The sequence below is a fragment of the Otolemur garnettii genome, unplaced genomic scaffold, assembly GCF_000181295.1.
Source record: "Otolemur garnettii isolate 467f Iridium unplaced genomic scaffold, OtoGar3 scaffold00152, whole genome shotgun sequence".
Classification (NCBI taxonomy): domain Eukaryota; kingdom Metazoa; phylum Chordata; class Mammalia; order Primates; family Galagidae; genus Otolemur; species Otolemur garnettii.
Window position 1 is genome coordinate 3,963,817 of NW_003852547.1, and position 1,742 is coordinate 3,965,558.

Below are 1,742 nucleotides of genomic sequence, written 5' to 3' on the forward strand. Positions count from 1 at the left end.
CTCCTGCCTCAGCCTCCCAAGTAGCTGGGACCACAGGCGCCTGCCACAACGCCCGGCTATTTTTTGGTTGCAGCCATCATTGTTGTTTTGATGGACCCAGGCTGGATTCGAACCTGCCACCTTAGGTGCATGTGGCTGGCGCCTTAGCCACTTGAGCCATAGGCGCCGAGTCCCGATTTTCTTATTTTTAAAATTTTTTGTAGAGATGGGGTCTTGCTTTGTTCCCCAGACTGGTTTCAAACTCCTGGGCTCCAGACTACTGCCTCCACCTCTGCCCCTCAAAGTGCTGGTGTCACAGGAGTGAGTCACTGTGGCTGGCTCTGCCTTTTTTAAGTCTTATTTTCTGTCATATTACACTTAGGAAGATCTAAACAATTCCTGTATATGCCCTCTTTTCATGCCACCGTATGTTTTGCTTGTGTAAAATAGCTTAGATAAGCCCCCATCTTACCATCTCTTCTACCATAATAGTCTGAGTCACCACCATCCTACTTCACTTGAGTGATCCTCCCACAATCTGGCTACCCATCATGCTTAGAAGAAAACCCAAAATGGTTCCATTATCTGTAAGAGCCTTCATGATGTGGTCCCTGGCTCTGTCTGTGCTCATTTCCAGCTCTTCAGCCTCTCTGTTCTTCCTTTCCCTGGAAATGCCAAGTACTGCTCTGCTTCAGGGTTGCTGTTTCTCTATCTGGAGTGCTCTGCTCCAAAATATCTGTGTGATCGTCCTTTATTTTATTTTAATTTTTGCTCAGATAGACCTCTTCAAAAAAGGTTTTCATGATCACTCTATCTAAAATAGCATCCTCCATTATCTTTGATCCTTATCAGGCTTGATTCTCAGTACTTTTTGATGTGTTATTTATTTATTTATCTTGTTTTTGTTTTTTTTTGAGACAGTCTTCGTTGCCCTGGGTAGAGTGCTGTGACATTACAGCTTACAGCAACCTCTCACTCTTGGGCCTAATCAATTCTTTTGCCTCAGCCTCCTGAGTACCTGAGACTATAGGCGCCTGCCACAACGCCCAACTATTTTTTGTTGCAATTCTCATTATCTTGGTATTTGTTTAGCCATCTCCTCCTCCTCTGGTCATGTCTTAACTCCATGTTGAATTTCCACACTAACTTAGAGGAGTGTCTGCTTAGTAGATACTCCATGAATATTTGTTGAATTAATTACTCTTTGCAGTGTGGATTGTAGCCTTTCTCTTTCTTAGATTTGAGGCTGTAAATGCTTCAGTTTTCACTATGGAAAACAAAATGATGTCTCTGTTGTTTTGTTTCTCTGTGATCCATCAAGCTTTACTGTTCTATATCATCAGGTTAACAATGTCTGCCTTACAGGCTGCGGGCCTCCCGGGTGCTTCTTGTCGGCATGAAAGGACTTGGGGCTGAAATTGCCAAGAACCTCATCCTGGCAGGAGTGAAAGGACTGACAATGTTGGATCATGAACAGGTGCGATGTTTCCACCTTATCACTCCCCTTCTTCATTTCCCCTCTTTAAGTGTGAACACTAGTGGATTTTATGAATGTCTACTTATGCCATCAGGGCTGTGAAAGGAGGCTTGGCACTAATGGATAGCCTTTGGAGACTAGAGGTACTGGTGCCCCAGCTCCACCACATCTAGCTGGATGACAGTGGAGACACACATCACCTCATTGAGCTTGCTGGCTGTAAAATGGAGTTAATCACATCTCCCTTGATAGAGACTTGTGAATAATAGAGATGTGGTTTTCCATT

General features: G+C 44.0%; 1 protein-coding gene across 1 annotated transcript in view; it reads left to right on the plus strand.

Annotated features, from left to right (window-relative positions):
• Positions 1–1,742, plus strand: part of SAE1 (SUMO1 activating enzyme subunit 1) — a 27,917-nt gene that overhangs the window by 11,001 nt on the left and 15,174 nt on the right. The window contains exon 2 of the mRNA XM_012811160.2: positions 1,345–1,456. Coding sequence (XP_012666614.1) covers positions 1,345–1,456 — 112 coding nt within the window. The remainder of the gene's footprint in view (positions 1–1,344; positions 1,457–1,742) is intronic.